This window comes from Nannospalax galili, unplaced genomic scaffold, assembly GCF_000622305.1.
Source record: "Nannospalax galili isolate Female #2095 unplaced genomic scaffold, S.galili_v1.0 scaffold89, whole genome shotgun sequence".
NCBI lineage: Eukaryota > Metazoa > Chordata > Mammalia > Rodentia > Spalacidae > Nannospalax > Nannospalax galili.
The window spans coordinates 12615-29560 of NW_008359211.1; the positions used below are offsets into that span (position 1 = coordinate 12615).

The 16946-nt window shown below is 48.3% G+C and overlaps 1 protein-coding gene across 2 annotated transcripts in view; it reads left to right on the forward strand.

The window, feature by feature from the left end:
- Positions 1-1297: 1297 nt before the first annotated feature.
- Bbs1 (Bardet-Biedl syndrome 1) overlaps positions 1298-16946 on the forward strand; it is an 18739-nt gene continuing 3090 nt past the window's right edge. Inside the window, exons 1-16 of one of the 2 annotated variants that reach the window (XM_029558533.1) lie at positions 1298-1359; positions 1700-1773; positions 1866-1900; positions 2915-3187; positions 3733-3779; positions 3874-3912; positions 4012-4084; positions 7347-7478; positions 8766-8872; positions 10186-10306; positions 10459-10617; positions 11764-11833; positions 12387-12545; positions 13988-14121; positions 15483-15617; positions 15786-16231. In XM_029558533.1, the coding sequence (XP_029414393.1) occupies positions 1313-1359; positions 1700-1773; positions 1866-1900; positions 2915-3187; positions 3733-3779; positions 3874-3912; positions 4012-4084; positions 7347-7478; positions 8766-8872; positions 10186-10306; positions 10459-10617; positions 11764-11833; positions 12387-12545; positions 13988-14121; positions 15483-15617; positions 15786-15881 (1701 nt within the window). In that variant the 5' untranslated portion in view covers positions 1298-1312 and the 3' untranslated portion in view covers positions 15882-16231. Of the gene's footprint in view, positions 1360-1699; positions 1774-1865; positions 1901-2914; positions 3188-3732; positions 3780-3873; positions 3913-4011; positions 4085-7346; positions 7479-8765; positions 8873-10185; positions 10307-10458; positions 10618-11763; positions 11834-12386; positions 12546-13987; positions 14122-15482; positions 15618-15785; positions 16232-16946 lie in introns of those variants that run through there. The other variant, XM_008822849.3, reaches the window with a different exon arrangement.

A 16946-nucleotide genomic window follows, 5' to 3' on the forward strand; every position in this document is an offset into this window, starting at 1 on the left:
GCCAGACTGGCCTTGAACTCACAGAGATCCGCCTGCCTCTGCCTCCCAAGTGCCGGGACTACAGGTGTGCACCACCATGCCCGGCTTTATTATTTTTATTTTATGTGTTATGAGTGTATTGCCTGCATGTATGTGAGTGCACCCGTGTCATACAGTGCTGCGGAGGTCAGAAGAGGGTGTCGGATTCCTCTGGAACTGGAGTTTTGGACAGTTCATAGCTGCCATGTGGGTTCTGGGAATCGAACCCGGGTCCTCTGAAAGAGCAATCAATGCTCTTAACCACTGAGCCAGTCCCTCCCTGTTTCTTTTTAAGATTCTCATTCTCTCTCCCTCTCTGTGTCTCTCTGTGTCTCTCTCTGTCTCTCTCTGATTGGGTTAGGGTGAGAGTTTGCGCTAGGGTTAGTGTGAGGGTTAGTGTGTGTGTGTGTGTGTGTGTGTGAATGTATGCTATGTGTGTGCTGCTGCCACCAGAGGGCCCTAGAGCTGGAGTTACAGGGGGTTGTGAGCCACCAGACTTGTGTGCTGGGAAAAGAACTCTAGGTCTCTGGAAAAGCAGCAGGTCTTAACTGCTGAACCATCTCTTCAGGCCCTGTGGCATTTTTTTGTACTTTGAAATATTCCAGGAACTTAAAAACTAGAAAGCATCAACTTTAATCAAGATCTTGCCCATTAGCCTTGGTGTTTTGTATCTCAGAGCCTGAACCTCTAAGGCAGCCATTAAAGGAAATGACCCTTTTCAACCAGGTTAACCATAAAAATTGAGGCAGTTTATTTTGGTAGTCATAACCCCCCTAACAAGGTATCCTTCCCAGGCCTTGAAACCAATGGCTTGTTGTCATTGATGCAGTTTGTAGGGCCAAAAAAATCAAAATAAGCCAGGTTCTCGTACATATAGAATAAAAATTTAAAACAAATATGTTTTAAAAAGGGGCTGGAAAGATGGTACAGTGGTTAAGAACCCTGACTATTCTTGCAGGTTCAGTTCCCAGCACCCACGTGGCATCTAACTCCAGGTCCAGGGGATCCAACGCCCTCTTCTGACCTCTACAGGCATTGCATCACATGGGTGCACTTACATACATGCAAGAAATACACTCATACATATAAAATAAATTTTAAAAATAATAAAATAAGCCAGGTTAAGGAACTGCGGCGCCTCAGCTGGCTGCCGGAAGCAAGAAGCAGGTTCATCTTGTTTGGCCCCAGCCCGGACACTTTCTCCTCGGAACGTTTTTTCCTGTGCTTTCGGGTGCCCGGATACAATTGGGAATGCACAACGGCGGAGCTGGTTGCCGAGGCGACGCCAGGGAAGATGGCTGCTGCGTCTTCTTCGGATTCCGACAGCGGACGAGCTGAGAGGTGAAGTCCCGCGTCCTCATGGCCTCCTTGCCCTCCACCGTGTAGATGGTTCCCGGCCCGGGCTCCTGCGGTTCTCCGGCAGGGCAGGAAGTCTCTGAAGGGTCGATTAGAGAGGAGATGGGGAAGCCGATGCTAGCAGTCCAGTGTGCACCCGATTGGTCGCTCCTTGCGCCGGCTGAGGATGAGGATGCAGACGCTTCCCATTTCCCAGCTCCCTGCTCTCAATCTCAGGCACCACCTCCCTCAAAGTTCTCGTGGGACTCACTCCCACCAATTCCCTTCTTTCTCTTTCTCGTGGGACTCACTCCCCAGCTAGACTCCCTCCCTTCCATCCCTGCAGTGAAGCCAGTTCGAAATGGCTGGACGCGCACTACGATCCCATGGCCAACATCCACACCTTCTCCTCCTGCCTGGGTGAGTCTCTCCAACCAGGATCCTAGGTAACCGTTCCATGGTGAAGCCTTTGGGATTCTGAGACTAATGGCTGACCCTCTTATGTTTTCCAGCACTGGCAGATTTGCACGGGGACGGAGAGTACAAGGTAAACTATCACCCCAGCAGAGTTGGATGGGGAGAGTAACCCAAAGTAAGACTCAACATGCCCTGAAACTCACGAGTACTGAAAAAGCACATGTATCTGTGATTTTATTTTTATGTGGAAATTGAACATTAATTTCATAACATGGACTGCAAAAACTAAAATACTGCGGATTTAAATTTTTATTAGTTTTATTTTTCTGTTATGTGTATGAGTGTATTGCCTGCATGTATGTAAGTGCACCTGTGCCATGCAATGCCTCGGAGGTGTTGGAGCCCCTGGAACTGGAGTTACAGATAGTTGTTAGCCACCGTGTGGGTGCTGGGAACCAAACCCAAGTCATTTGCCAGAGTAGCCAGTGCTCTTAACTGCTAAACCATCTCTCCAGCCCATGTGGAGTTTATGCCAAAAAAGATTCTTAATTCAGTCTTCATTTTCCCCAAAAATTAATTTGGAAATTTTTCTTTTCTTTATTAAATTTTGAAGAAGAGTGTGACTCAAACACTATGTTTCTGTTCACAAGCCTTGCTGATAATGGCTTTATGGGGTTTTATTATACTTTTCTCTCTACTTTGGTTTATAATTGGAAATGTTCCTTAGTAAATACTTGATTTTAATACAAAGATAAAATGGGAATAAATAGATTTTAGCCCCATGATAGAGAATTTCAAGGTCCTGGATTCAGTCCCTACCACCACAGGGGGAGAAAAAAACCCTAAACAAATAATGAAAGGATAAAGTCATCTGCCACCTCATGAGCACTCACCAGATTCTATAACTCATGATTTCATTTGATTGATATGTCATGAGTTAGGCATTCCCATTTTACAGGAGAGAAACCCGAGTTCAGAATGGCTAGTTAACTTCCCTGAGGGGACACAGTTTCTAAGCTTCATGGCAAAACCTTTGTTAGTGTGAGGATGAAATAGAAGCACGAGCAAAAAGATTAAGGCTAAGGGAGTCTGTGAAGAGGTGTCTTAGACCGTGTTCGTAAAATGAGCCATACTCTCCCTACAGCTGGTGGTGGGAGACCTTGGCCCAGGTGGGCAGCAGCCCCGCCTGAAGGTGCTCAAAGGACCAACAATGCTGACAGAAAGCCCCCTGCCTGCCCTGCCAGCCTCTGCTGCCACCTTCCTCATGGAGCAGCATGAGCCCAGGACACCAGCTCTAGCACTCGCTTCAGGCCCTTGTGTCTATGTGTATAAGAACCTTAGACCCTACTTCAAGTTCAGCCTGCCCCAGCTGCCTCCAAACCCTCTGGAACAAGACCTTTGGAACCAAGCCAAAGAGGTAAGTGACCTAGGGAACAGAAGGCAGAGATAGTAACCGTTGGATGAGGAGGACCAGGCTCCCAGCAAGGAGAGTGGGCATGCAGGTGGGAGGTGGGTCGTAGCCCATCTCTGTAGCAGTAGTTCTGGTCATGGGTGGGGTGCTGTGCTCAGCCCTGAACAGCAGCTTCCAGGGAGGCACTGGGCCAGGACCTGTGGGGAAGAGAGCAGAGCCCATGTCCAAGGGACTAGCTATGTCCCTTCTTACCTGTGAGGGATGGGAAACCAAAGAAGGTAAAGATTTCACAAGAGCAATTGAGGACAACACTGGAGAGCAGAGGAGACTGGGTAGGGGGTGGGAGTGTAACAGTAAAGAGGATGATGGACATAAACATGACTCTGCAACTGGACTCAAATCAACACCTTAGCCTTGAGGTTCGGTGTCAAGGCAGGTTGGGAAGAAAGTGGAGAGGAAGAGCGATACTGCTCTTCCAGTGTGAAGATGTGCCCCCTGAGGGCGTGGCCACTGGCACTCATAGGCTTTCCCTTCTCCCTGTGCTGTCACAGGACCAGATCGACCCCTTAACCTTGAAGGAGATGTTGGAGGGCATCCGGTGAGAGCCACCTCCCCACTCCCTCCCTACTCCTTCATCCCAAAGGTCTCCTGACCCCTCACTAAACCTACGATGCTGGCCTCTCCCCTTGCAGGGAGAAGGCAGAGGTACCTTTGTCTGTACAGTCACTCAGGTAGGATTCCCGTGGAGGTGGGTAGAATTGGATGGTTATGGTCTGGCCCTGAGGGCAGCCAGGCCGTGGTGTGTAGGTACCAGTGTTCTGTGTTTGCAGATTTCTGCAGCTGGAGCTAAGTGAAATGGAGGCATTTGTAAACCAACACAAATCCAGGGCCATCAAGCGTCAGGTAATGGCATCTTATCTCTTTATCTTCTTATTTCCCTATAAAATATTTTTCTGTGTGTGTGTGTGTGTCTGTCTGTCTGTCTGTCTGTCTGTCTGTCTGTCCCTCTTATCTCTTTATCTTCTTATTTCCCTATAAAATATTTTTCTCTGTGTGTGTGTGTGTGTGTGTGTCTGTCTGTCTGTCTGTCTGTCTAGGGCCAGAGGATACCTCATTCACAGGATTCACCTCCTTTGGGACAGGGTCTCATTGACCTGGAACTCATCAACCAGGCTAAACTGTCTGGCTGCTGAGCTCTAGGTGTGCCCCTGTCTTTGCCTTCTCAGCACTGGGATTACAAGCATGCAGCACCACACCTAGTTTTGTTTGTTTGTTTTGTTTGGGTTTTGTATTTTTATTTTTCTGAGACAGGGTCTCCCTATAGTCCCAGCTGACCTGGAATTTGCTATGTAAACCAGGCTGGCCTCAATTTCACAGAGATCTGCCTGCCTCTGACTCCTGAGTGCTGGGATTAAAGGCATGTACCACCATGCCCAGCTTTTTTTGTGTGTATGTCTGAATGTGTGTCACATGTATGCAGGTGCCCATGGAGGCCAGAAGAGGACCTAAGATCTCCCAGAACTGGAGTTACAGGCAGTTGTGAGCCACCTGAACAGGTGGAAGCAGTCTTAATTATTGAACTATCTCTATAGCCCCAGTATGTGTGGTGTTTTTATGTGAGTTCTGAGACTCAAACTCAGGTCCTCAAGCTTGCAAGGACTTTACCGACTGAGTTATCACCCCAACCCCAAAATGTTCACATTTTAAAAAAGAGCATGTGGGGACTGGAGAGATGGCTTCAGTGGTTAAAAGCACTGGCTGCTCTTACAGAGAACCCAAGTTCGAGTCTCCAGTTCCAGGGGATCCAATGCCCTCTTCTGACCTCCACAGACATTGCACAGCATGGGTGCACTCACATACATGTAGGAAATACATTCATACACATAAAATAATTTTTTTTTAAATATATTTTATATATTTTTATTTTATGTGTATGAGTGTATTGCCTGCATGTATGTGAGTGCACCCATGTCATGCAATGCCATGGAGGTCAGAAGAGGGCTCTGATTCCCTTGGAACTGGAGTTAAAGATGGTTTGTAGCCGCCATGTGGGTGCTGGGAATCAGACCTGGGTCCTCTGCAAGAGCAGTCAGTGCTCTTAACTGCTGAGCCATCTCTCCAGCCCCAAAAGAAATAATACTTTTTTTTTTTTGGTCTTTTTGAGACAGGGTCTCCCTGTAGCCCCAGCTGTCCTGGAACTCACTATGTAGACCAGGCTGGCCTTGAACTCACAGAGATCCACCAGCCTCTGCCTTCCAAGTGCTGGGATAAAGGTGTGCGCCACCACACCCGGCGAAATAATACATTTTTTTAAAGAAGAAGTATAGGATGAAATATACATGGCTAATCCCACTACTGAGAGATGTTCCTCTTACCATTTCCATACATTTCCTTCACAGTGTGCTTTTTATCCTGTTTGTCTTGAGTATATAACATATTTTGAGAGCATCATATTTTTAACCTTAAATAACCATTAAGGTTTTTTTGGTAGTGGCTCATTGATTATTCTATTGGTTATTTGTGATTTCCTTTGTTTACTTGTGTGTGTGTGTATCAGCATCTCATTAGCTGAGACTGGCCTAGAACTCCTGATCCTCTTGCCTCTGCCTCCCTAGTGCTGGGATTACAGGCCTGGTCCTCCATACTCAGTGGTCAGTTTCACCATTTGTATGAACATTCATGTCTAGGTCATTGGTCAGGAAGTGTTTGCTTTTTCTTCTCTGTGTTCATCTCAGTTATTATTTCTCTGGCTTACAGGTGAACCCATGCACTGAGCTCTGCTAATCCGAATTTTTTATTTATCTAAAGAAAAGCATTTTGGCTCTGCTAACCTCCATAGGGAAATTCTTCAAAAACATCTCTTTTTTTATTTGATGTCCAAATGAACATGTATCACCTATAGAAATTCTAGAAAAACACCAGAGATAACCAGTTGTTTGTATTTGAGGGCTTGGCTTCTAGCATGTTTGTTCATGTTTTTTTTAAGATTTTTTAAAATTTATGTATATGTGTTTGTGTTCACACATGCGGGTGCCCATGGAGGCCAGTAGAGGGTATCAGATCACCTGGAACTACAGGCAGTTGTGAGTCACCTGATGTGGGTGCTGGGAACAAAGCTCAGGTCCTCTGCAAGAACAGCTAGTACTCGTTTAACCCCTGGGCCATCTCTCCAGCTCCTTTGTTTGTTTTTGTTTGTTTAGACAGGATGCTCAAACTAGATATGTAAACCAGACTGTCCTTAAGTGTAGAACAAGCCTCCTGCCTCTGGGATTATAGGTACCAACCACCACACCCAGTTTTAAAATGTGGTTGCCCTCCCAAGACCACATTGTTTTTGTGTGCTAATTTTTTTTAATGATTTTATTTATTATTTTCATTTTATGTGTATGAGTGTACTGCCTGCATGTATGTGAGTACACTGTGTTGTGCACTGCCGCAGAGGTCAGAAGAGGGCTTCGGATTCCCCTGGAACTGGAGTTAAGGACGGTTCATAGCCACCATGTGGGTGCTGGGAATTGAACCCAAGTCCTCTGTAAGAGCAGTCGGTGCTCTTAACAGCTGAGCCATCTCTTAACCCTGGTTTCCTTCTTTTTAAAGCATGGATATGGATCAGTAAGATGGCTCAGTGGGTAAAGGTACTCACTACTAAATCTGACCTCTTCAGTTTGAATCCTGGGACTCAGAAGTGGAAGGAAAGACTTGACTCCAGTAAGTGGTCTTCTGACCCCCCCATACATGCACTATAGCAAACACACACACGAATAAATGTAATAAAAAAACCTTGAGTTCTATTGGTGTATAAATCACATTTTCTTTACTCATCAATGGATACTGAGAGTGACTCCATATGTTGTTAATTTTTTACTGAGTCAAGAATTTCATACAGTGTGATTTGATCCCTTCCCCTCCTTTGCCACATTGTGTTTGATCATATAAAAACCTCATAAGTGGGTCTCCATAGTGAATCCAAGTCAGCTAGGGCTACAGGGAGACTCTGTCTTTAAAAAGAATTTAAGTTCATCACAGAAATGTCTTTGCACATAAATATTTTGTCACATCTCTGATGCTTGCTCCGCTTTCGCCCTCTTCCTTCCCTCCTCTGGCACCTGGGGGTATCTGGGAGCATGGTGGGGGCTCTGGGGTGACCTGTTGAGTCCTTCTGCAGACAGTCATCACCACCATGACCACCTTGAAGAAAAACCTGGCTGATGAGGATGCTGTGTCCTGTCTGGTGCTGGGCACTGAGAACAAGGAGCTCCTGGTACTTGATCCTGAGGCCTTCACCATTTTAGCCAAGGTCAGTATCAGGTCTGTTCCCAGGTACATCTGAGTCCTGGCCACATTCTCTTCTTGATCTCCCAGTTCTGGGTAGCATACATTCACTGAAGAAAAATTAGAAATTAGAAATGACCATAAAGAAAAAAAATAGATCTCCCCCAAACTCACCACTGCTGTTATGTGTGGGGGTTTTGTTTGTTTGTTTGTTTTGAGGCAGGACCTTCCTTATAGCCCCAGCTAGCCTGAAACTTACTACATAGACTAGACTGACCTCTCTCAGAGATCCACCTGCCTCTGCCTCCCATGTGCTGGGATTAAAGGCATGTGTTACCATGCCTAACTACTATTAAAGTTTTATTTAGCATGTATCCTTCTTGTATATGAGCATTAGGTGGGCATCTTGTTTCATTACTTTGCTGTGATAAAATACCCATCCAAGAACAATTTAGAGAAGAAAGGGTTTATTTGGCTCATAATTCCAGATCACAGGTTGCCATTTCAGAGAAGTCACAATAGAACTCAAGCAGTTAGTTACCTCATCCATAGGCAAGAGCGGAGACGCAAGCGCACCAGCTTGCTTGTGCTTGTCTCATACTCCGCTGGCTTTCTTCATTCATACAGCTGAGTGCCCAAGCCGGGAAACGCTGGCACCCACATCCAGGGTGGGTCTTTCCATCTCAGTTAACTATACAGTCCCCACATGTAAGCCTAGAGGGTGCCCTAATCTTAACAGTGCCTCGGTTGAAACTCTGCCCAGGTGATTTTAAGTTGTGTTGACAGTTAAAACTAACGAGCACAGCAGCCTTATAGAAGCAGGCTGATGATACAGAATCCTAAAATTTGCTCTTTTGCATCACTGTATGTAGCATAAGTATCTTCCTGTGTCTATAAAACCACATATTCTTTGTTTTCTTTGTATTATTTGGGTTTGTTTTTTTTTTCTTTTTCCTCTTTGACTCAGGCTGGACGCCACCATGCCCAACTTCACATCAGCTTTTGAAAGGCCCCACATCCCCATCATATAGATGTACCATACATAGATGTAGTGACCTTGCCCCAGTTAAACTGTTCTCAGTCCTTCACTACTGCTGACTCCACTGCAGTGCTCCTCCTTGTCCACACAGCTTTTCAAGCCTGTTTAAACACTTCTGAATCTGTCCTGGAGGCAGCAGTGCTTAGCCAAATGGTATAAGAAGCTTTGTAGGAATTGAAGCTATGCCTGATAGGAAGTGAGTGAATAGGATTTTAGTCAAACTTACCCCAGTTCTTTCCAGCTGAGACCAGTGTTTGAGCCTCTTCTTTGCAGATGAGCCTTCCCAGTGTCCCCGTCTTCCTGGAGGTTTCCGGTCAGTTTGATGTGGAGTTCCGGCTTACAGCTGCCTGCCGAAATGGGAATATCTATATCCTGAGAAGGTAGCCTTGGCTGTAGGTTTGAAGAAGCACCTCGGAGACCTGATGGTTTCAGAGGCTTGCAAAATGAACAGGGGGCCTTGGGACTGGAATTGGGGGATGAAAAGATAAGAGAATTTTGTAAAGGAGAACTGAGCTGGTGAGCACAGAGGGGTGTCTAGAGGCTTGTGAGGACGGGGCTGGCAAAGGGAGGTCCTGAGAGGATGGCTGTAATACAGTGATACAGTCAGGATGGAAGAGATAGAAGCAAGCTTTTGTATTTGTTACAGTGCTTTATGGTGTATGTGGCACTTGGGTTATTAGCTTGATATTCCACACAGTTTTGTGGGTTTTTTTTTTTTTTGTCTTTTTGAGACAGGGTCTCCCTGTAGCCCCAGCTGTCCTGGAACTCACTATGTAGACCAGGCTGGCCTTGAACTCACAGACATCTGCCTGTCTCTGCCTCTGCCTCCCGAGTGCTGGGATTAAAGGCGTGCGCCACCATGCCCGGCTCCATACAGTTTTTATTTCAACAAATTTATTCACTGCTGTGCATTAAGCACTGTGCAAGGTGTTAGTGGTATACCAATGAGCAAAATGCTGTCAGTACAGCCCCCGCCTGCATTGGGAAGACAGACATTAAAGGATTGCAAATTAGATGTGTGCTTTGGCAGGAAACATGGAGAATCCCTAGGAAAAGAAATGTCATAAGCATGATCAGGAACTGAACTGTGTGCTGACTTGAAGGAGGCATGCTCCTGTAGTCCCTGCACTTGGGACACTAAGAAAAGAGGATTCCTTGAGTCCAGGAATTCAATACCAACCTGGGCTAGAGCAAGACCCCAGAAGCCAGTGAAGACCTCACCCTCATTAGATAGCCTAAAAGCATTGGCCTGAAGAAAAGTGGGTCATAGGCTGAAAGGCACAAATTACTCCCACTTTCTGGAAAAGGAGAACTAAGATGGAGAGGCCAGAAAATTGAAACCAGCATTAACAGTGTAAACTCCTTCATCCTTTTCTGATAAGACTAGTTAACTGCCCAAGTCTGATGGCACTGACTAGACCAGTTTCAGCTAAGCTTGTTGACAACTGCAAAATCCCAGACTTTCCTACATGTCCCCATAGTGAACACAGGAGGGGACAGAGTAGGAAAACATACTTGATGTTATCCAAGGTCACATATCTTTTATGTGATAGATGCAGAAACAATCCCAGTATCATCTACTCATGGCCAGGATACTTCAGTGTTAGTCTGTGGGGTTTAGGAGGAGCGGGGAGAGGCAGGAAGTGGAGGCAAAGTTTCTCTGGGGTAGAGCTAGTATGCCTTTATTCCACAGAGACTCCAAGCACCCCAAGTACTGCATTGAGCTGAGTGCCCAGCCTGTGGGGCTTGTCCGGGTACACAAGATCCTGGTGGTGGGCAGCAACCAAGACAGCCTGCATGGTTTCACCCACAAAGTATGGCCTTTGGCAAGCCCGTGTCCCTCCATGATGTCTGCCCCATACCCCTGGCAGGAGAGCCCTTCCAGCTTTCCCTTCCCTTCCACTCCAGCTGCCCCTCTACACTCAATGCCCTGAGCCCCCTGCAGACACTAGTGGTTCCTTGCCAGGGTAAGAAACTGTGGACAGTGCAGATGCCCGCGGCCATCCTGACCATGAACCTCTTGGAGCAGCGCTCCCGGGGCCTGCAAGCTGTCATGGCTGCACTGGCCAATGGAGAGGTCCACATTTACCGTGACAAGACCCTGCTCAATGTCATCCACACCCCGGTGAGCCTACCTCCATCACTGCCACTGGCTTTTCCTTACCCAAGCTGTTTCTTTTTTATAATTTTTATTTAGTCTCCCAACAATTTCATACCTGTATATAATGTATTTTGTTCATGTTCACCTCCATTCCCTTCTCTCATCCCTCCACTTCCTCTGAACTCTCTTCCCTATAGGACCCTCCATCTTTCATGGCTTTTTTTCAGATCCACTGAATTAGAGCTGCTTGCATGTGTGCAGGTGTGGGGCTATTTACTGGATCACAGGAAACATTCTAGGGGCTGCACCCCCGAACAAAAATGATTCCCCTTTTTCTAGCGACCATTAGCTGACAATAGCTTCCCAGCTAGGGGTGGGGCATCGTGAGCCCCTCCCCATCCGGCCGGCCCTGCTGCTTCACTGCCCCTCCTCACCCCATAGAGATGCAGCTCAGAAACTGGTTGAGCCCCTCGTGTACAGTTGCCACACGGGAGGGTAAAAATGACTGAGGCTGCGTTTTCAAAGACCTTACAGTCCAAGATGACAGCCAGCCAGACGAAGCAGATTAACACACAGAGCAGAGCACAGTACTGGAAAGCAGAGGGGTGAGTGACTGGGGGCAGATCAGTGCCAAGTGGATGAATGGCAGGGGAGCATTCTAGACAGGGAGCAGCCTGAACAGAGGTTAGGGCAATGAAAGTTGTGGGGTTTTGGGTCTTTTTGAGACAGTTCTCCCTGTAGTCCCAGCTGGCCTGGAAATGTAGAGCAGGTTGGCCGTGATCTCACGGAGTTCCGCCTGCCTCGGCCTTCCAAGTGCTGGGATTAAAGGCATGTGCTACCCACTCCATTAAACCATTGGAGGTTTATGTTTTTGAAAGGCATCAGAGGCAACAAAGGACACATTGGGGACCACTGGGGACAAAGACTAGGTAGACTGGAGACTGATTGGCTCCCTCCCCCTAAAAAGAAGGCCAGGGATGTTTGGTGTGGAGCTTTGGCAGTGAGGTCAGAAAAGAGATGGAAATAAACTAGAAGTGTTTCTGAGGCAGCATCAGCTTGGCCTCTCCTCACACCTCACCACCATAGCTTCGGCAGGGGTCTCCCTTCTTCCCCTTCTTGCTTTCTTTTTTCAAAATATTTTCTCAACCAAAGTCTGGTGTCTCGATGTAGGACGCAGTGACCAGCCTTTGCTTTGGCCGCTATGGGCGGGAGGACAACACACTCATCATGACTACTCGAGGTGAGGACTCAGATCTGGAAGGGGTGTTGGAGGTGGAGTGAAGAGGACGGGACTCTTGGGGGTAAAGGAGGAGCCAAGGATGGACCAGGTGTGAACCACGTGTTGACCCAGGCTTGCAGACATATTCTTTGTCAGATTGGAGGAGCTCATCAGCAGTTTGGTTTCCCTGCCTATCTCTCCAGTTTACCCAGCAACCTCAGCACCCACCACATTGACAGGGACACCCCAGTACTCCATAAATAGCTACTAAATGAATAGAGATAAGAAACTATCGACAGCTAGATGTGCTGAATGCCTGTAATACCAGCACTTAGGTAGGGGGAGGCAGGAGAATTGGGAGCTAAATAAAGGTCATCCTTTGCTACAAGAGAGTTCAGGGACACCCTGAGCTACATGAGCCCCTGACTCAGAAAAGAAACACAGAAAAGAAACTTGAGACATTTTGTTCCTTCCAGAGTCTTGTCAGGTAGACAGTGAGGCTTTGGGGGAAGAGCAGGAATGTGGGTTAGATCTGGAGGAGCTGGATCTGCTTTCAAATCCATCCATTTCCCAGGTGGTGGCCTGATCATCAAGATCTTGAAGCGTACAGCAGTGTTTGTGGAAGGGACAGGTGAAGTGGGTCCTCCACTGGCCCAGGCCACAAAACTCAGTGTGCCCCGAAAGACACGCCTCTATGTAGATCAGACCCTTCGAGAGCGTGAAGCCGGCATAGGTAAGATTCCGAATCCCAAGGCATAAGAACACAGGAAAGAACCAAGTGCCTTGAGCAGTGGGAAACGCCTTGGCCAACTAGGAAAGTCTTGTGCCGCTAGACATACAGGGATAGCCGCAGATAATACATCTACAAATAACTAGTTGGGTACTGCTGGTGAGGGCTAGAGCTTTGGCATTCAGAGCCCACGGTCATGTCCAAATGCAGGAATTCTCTAGAGAAAAGTAGAAATTCACCAGATTCTCCATTTTTCCTGCTCATTTATTCCTTACCTGATGGCATGCGGTCTCTTGCCAGGGGCCTTGAATTAGGCCAGTCCCTGCATAAGAGTGCAGTCCATCTTGCTGGCTCCACAGCGTGTGCTGGGGGTTTCTGCCAGGGCTGCTGGAACACACAGATGTAAATGAAGCAATGCGGATGTCAGAAGAGTGAGTAAGGAGCTAAGCTCTGTACGTGACCAGATGTAAAAGGTTAAAAGCCTTTGAGCTCTTTAGTATATACTAATAATATCCAGTTGGTGACTATAATGGAAAAAGGTTCCATTCACAATAGCAAAGAAACTCCTGGGAATAAATGTAATAAGAAAATGTTCAAAGTCTAATAAAGAAAATTATAAAACTATGTTCATGCTGGATATGGTGGTACACACCTGTAATCCCAGCACTTGGGAGGGGGAGTGTCGGATAGTGAGTTAAAGTCAACCTTGGCCACATAGTGAGACCCTGTCCGAAACAAAACAAAAACAAAAACAGCCACCAAGATAGTGAGTCTGCAGAGAAAGAGTGATGGTGAGCATAGGGGTGGGGGGTCCTCTGGAGGTGGACATAGGGGTGGGGGTGCTCTGGAGGTGGGCATAGGGGTCAGGGTGCTCTGGAGGTGGATTTGAAGAAAGGTCATCTGTACTGGGCAAATGACAGAGGAATGAACCAAGAGGACGCAGGGATAGGGATACAGTGGCTGAGGCAGGATAGTGAGGCTGGATTCTATTGAGTTTGGTATGGACCAAACTGGAGATGACCATGAGACAGAAGTTGAGGCAGGCCTGGGCACCCACACAACAGTGACTGCCATCTGGAGCTCAGCACAGGAGCTGGCAGCCGTTGCTCTTGGAGGTGGCTAGAGTCAGTGTGGGCTCTGTATTATCCCGAGAGCAGGGTGGAGAATGAGAAAGACCAAAACCAAGACGTCAGAGCACCAGCCTTGAGGGCCAAATAGAAGGAACCTGGGGTAGAGATAGATTGTGTGAGCAGCCAGGTGGTGGGAGAACCAGGAAGGATGAAGTAGGGCGTGGTCTGCAGCATCCTGCTGCTTACTATCCCTACATTCCTGGCCTCTGTAGGCCTCCTAACTACCACACCTTCCTCTCCCATTCTTCCTGTAGTAGCCTGAGCAGGAGTGCCCTCCCTTCCCTGCTTTTTCACCCTTCGTGTCCCCCTCTGCAGCCATGCACCGGACCTTCCAGACAGACCTCTACCTGCTGCGCCTGCGGGCTTCCCGGGCCTACGTTCAGGCCCTCGAGTCCAGCCTGAGCCCCATGTCAACCACAACTCGGGAGCCACTCAAATTGCATGCTGTGGTAAGCCCTGGGATGTCAGAGGGCAGCACTAGGTGGGAACCCCTCTGCCATACAGATAAGCCCCCAGAGCCAGTGCCAAATCACCTAACCCTGTGTGCCCTTCTCACCCCTCCACAAACCCAGGGACCGAGTCCTCTGTTCTGGGAGTGTGGGGGTGAGGTGGGGAGAGCTGCTCTCATCTGCTCAGCAGAGATACTGTTCAGCTCCCATGGTCCATGCTGTACCTCAGACAAGTCCCCAGACTTGGAGTAAGGGGCAGCATGGTCACCCTGGGACATTTATTCCCAGGAATCTGGAGGTATCCTCCTGGCTGTGGTTTAGGGAAGAAAGTTATTCGTTTTCATTGTCATGAGTAGCCCAAGGTGTTAGAACTGCGTGGTACAGAGAAGAGCCACCCTGACATGACCCTAGGTGTCCTGGGCTATGCACAAGCAGGAGGGAAAAGGAGCCACACAGGGGTGACCCTCAAGGTCCACTGGGCTCCAACCAGCTGCTGAGAAGGCCCAAGTACGTCACCAGTGCCACCAAGGTTTAAATAGTTTTTTTTTTTTTTTTTTTTGGTCTTTTTGAGACAGGGTCTCCCTGTAGCCCCAGCTGTCTTGGAACTCACTATGTAGACCAGGCTGGCCTTGAACTCAGAGATCCGCCTGCCTCTGCCTCCTGAGTGCTGAGATAAAGGTGTGTGCTACCATGCCTGGCTCAAATACTCTTTAAAAACATTTTTTTTTTTCATGTGTTTGAGTATATTGCCTGCTGGTAAGTAGGTGCTCCCATGTTGTGCAATATCCAAGGAGGTCAGAAGAAGGCATCGTATCTCCTGCAACTGGAGTTACAGCCGGATGGTTGTTAGCGGCCATGTGGGTGCTGCGAACTGAACCCAGGTCCTTTGCAAGAGCAGCTGGTGCTCCTAACTGCTATGTCATCTCTCTAGCCCCCAGATACTCTTTTTCTAAAGAATAGGCTAGATACAGAAGAAGGCTTACAGAGCTACTTAGGATTTGAGGGAGAGAATTAAACCATTGAGCCTTAGGATTAGGGTGGAAGGTGAAATAGGCCATGGGGGCAGTGGTGAGCATGGGTGCAGCCCCAAGCCACCTCTGCTTCCAACTCACTGAGTGGCCTCCATCAAGGCCCTTGCCCTCTCTGGGCCTTTGCCATGCTGTATACCCTCTGGGCTTCTGTGCACTTTGAGAATTGGGTGGACAGAGTTGGAGGAGGATGTCTTGAGGGCATTGATGGGGAAGCAGGCAGGATGTCTTGAGGGCATTGATGGGGAAGCAGGCAGGCAAGGCTAGAACGGGTGGTATTCAGTGCCCAAGGCCAATGTGTCCTAAGTGCCTCTTCATTCACTCCCTCCACAGGTTCAGGGCCTGGGCCCCACCTTTAAGCTTACACTTCATCTGCAGAATACCTCAACAGCCAGGCCGGTGCTGGGGCTGCAGGTCTGCTTCCTGTACAACGAAGCACTCTATGCCCTGCCCCGGGCCTTCTTTAAGGTACTGGATCCCCTCGCTGAGACATGGGCTCCCACAGGCTGGGCCTGATGAGATGCCCCCAAGCTACTGTCAGGTTGAGGTGAGGGAGTGGGCACTGCCTATCAGGTGGCCAGCGGGCCAACTTCAGCCAGACCAGCTCAGACCCTGCTTCCACTGCCTTTCTCCTAGGCTGAGAGACCCCAAGGAGCCACACAGAAGGAGCTGGAAGTGCTGTTAAAGGACAGGGGGCTCCAGGACCTGCTGCTTCCTAACTGCTCCTGCTAGAGAAAGGGAGCCACTCTGCTCCAGGCCATCACAACAAAGCAAGGACTGCATCTCCCAGGGCCCAAGTTTGTCCCTGAATTGAGAGAGGCAGTAGTGAAGGCTCTAGAACAGGGAGGAACTGGCCCTGACCTTCTGAGGTCTAGGTTTAACCACCAACGCTTGTGGACCTCAGGCATCCACTTACCCTCCCCACACTTTGTACCCTGCATCCAGACAGTCACCCTGCCCAGACTGAAGGGTCCTGAGTGTGGGTGGGATGACAGGCACAAGCTCACTGTCTTAGTTCGTTTCTTCATTGCTGTGACAAAATACTCTGACCAATACCAACTTGGGGAGGAAAGGGTTTATTTGTCTTACATCTCTCAGGTCTCAGTTCATCAGGGAGCCCAAGGTAGGAACTCAGGGCAGGAACCTGGAGGCAGGAGCTGGAGCACAGGCCATGGAGGAACGCTGCTTACTGACTTGCTCCCCTGGCCCCTGCTCAGCCTGCTTTCTTATGCAACACGGGCCCACCTGCCCAGGGATGGCACCACCCACAGTGGGCTGGGCCCTCCCATATCACTCATCAAGCAGGTGCCCCATGGACATGGTTACAGGCCAGTCCAATGAAGGCAATTCCCCAATTGAGGCTCCCTCAACCCAGGTGTGTCAAGTTGACACTAAAGCTATCCAGCACAACTGACACCTTGTCATCTTGGCAAACAAACACATCACTATTAAACCATAACCTTTCCAATTCTTGTCCCCAAGATATGATGTTAACATTAATATCACAACATAAGACAGTACAACCTTAAAAACCCCACAGTCCTTAAAAAATCCAAACACTTAAAAGTCCATAGTCTCTTAACTGTGGGTGGACTTCTGTAAAATCCAAAACAAGTACTGTCTTATTTCAAAGGGAAGAATCAGGCACACCTAAGCAAAACCAAAGTCCAGCAAAGTAGCTCAAGGCTGGACATCTGGGATTCACTCACGATCTTCTGAGCTCCAAAGGGTACCGGCAGCTCCACTTCTGACTCTGCCGTCCACAGCACACTCAGCTCATCTTGCAGACCCAGGCCA